Source organism: Condylura cristata, unplaced genomic scaffold (assembly GCF_000260355.1).
Source record: "Condylura cristata isolate star-nosed mole 26May11 unplaced genomic scaffold, ConCri1.0 scaffold00025, whole genome shotgun sequence".
Taxonomy (NCBI): domain Eukaryota; kingdom Metazoa; phylum Chordata; class Mammalia; order Eulipotyphla; family Talpidae; genus Condylura; species Condylura cristata.
This window is the reverse complement of record NW_004567126.1, coordinates 34,131,338-34,132,439: the sequence shown is the minus strand read 5'-3', so window position 1 is coordinate 34,132,439 and position 1,102 is coordinate 34,131,338. Positions and strand designations below refer to the sequence as shown.

At 71.1% G+C, this 1,102-nt stretch overlaps 1 protein-coding gene across 1 annotated transcript in view; it reads right to left on the bottom strand.

Annotated features, from left to right (window-relative positions):
• The window catches only part of LOC101618692 (collagen alpha-1(I) chain-like), a gene marked incomplete at its 3' end in the record, with an annotated part of 60,244 nt that overhangs the window by 49,795 nt on the left and 9,347 nt on the right, over positions 1 to 1,102 (bottom strand). The window contains exon 2 of the mRNA XM_012729467.1: positions 657 to 1,032. Within this exon, the coding sequence (XP_012584921.1) occupies positions 657 to 1,032 (376 nt within the window). The remainder of the gene's footprint in view (positions 1 to 656; positions 1,033 to 1,102) is intronic.

Sequence of the window (1,102 nt, the reverse complement as noted above, 5' to 3'; positions counted from 1 at the left end):
CCGAAGCCCAGCGCCGGGGCCCTTGGTTCTCCCGTCGCGGCTGGCCGGGCCCAGAAGGGCCGCGCGGCGCTGCGGCCTGAGCCCACAGCACCGCCTCCGGGAAGTCCTCCGGGACAGCCTCGGCCAGGCCCCCCGCGCGGGGTCCTCTAGCAGCCCCGAGTGTGCCGGGCCCTTGTCTGCTGCCTCCCGGCAGTCTGCGCTGGGCTTGTCGAGAGTCCCCGCCTGGCCCAGGGGTGTGAGCCCCGGCGCTGGCCGCCCCTGGCCCCCGCCTGAGCCCTGGCCTCCAGGTCCGGCCTCCTGTAGTGATTGAGTCGAATGACCCGTGTGACTTGCTTAAACCTGTCTCGGTAAACAGTACTTGTAAATAAAGGTGGTGTCGTTGTCGCCCCAGAAACCAGGAGCCGTGCCTCGCCCCGGGGTGCCCGCTGTAGAACAGCGCCTGCGGGTCAGCACAGGCTGGGGGGGCGGGCCCAGGCCCCGCTGTCTTGCCTTGGAGGACCACCAAGGGCCTGCGGGAGTGGCCGCTCCCCGCCGGCCACCCAACAGGAGCCGGGCTTTCGCCCGGGACTGAAGACCGGAGACGTCTGCTGAGTGACTCAAACGGGGCTGACGAAGCAAACGGCGAAGCTCTGGGCCCGGGGGGGCGGGGGCCCCACCCGCGAGCAAACAAGCCAAAAGCGAGCTCCTGAGACCTGAACAGCCGGTAGAACAGCGCGCTCAGCTCCCCAGAGTCCTCGCTGTCAGCACGTCGGGCGCCCCACGGACCTGGGGGTCCTGCGCTCTCCAGGCGGCCCCCGCCACGGGTGACTTCCCGATCCCCCTCCTCGGCCCCAAGAGTGGGGGTCCGACTTCTCTGGAGACCGCAGGGCCTGGGCGGCCCGTCGGAGCGAGCCAGCTGGCTGTCCGGGCCCGGCCCGGGAGAGGGTCGGGGCGCCGGCGCCGTGAAAGACGAGCTGAGGAGGTGCAAGCGGCCGGCCAGGCGCGGCCGGCATTTAGGGGAGACGCGACAGCCCCGGACACCGGCAGAGGAGTCTGCAGGAGAAGCCCAGCGTCCAAGTGAAGAGGCTGAGCTCTGCGGCCAGCTACATCCCTGAGCGGGCAG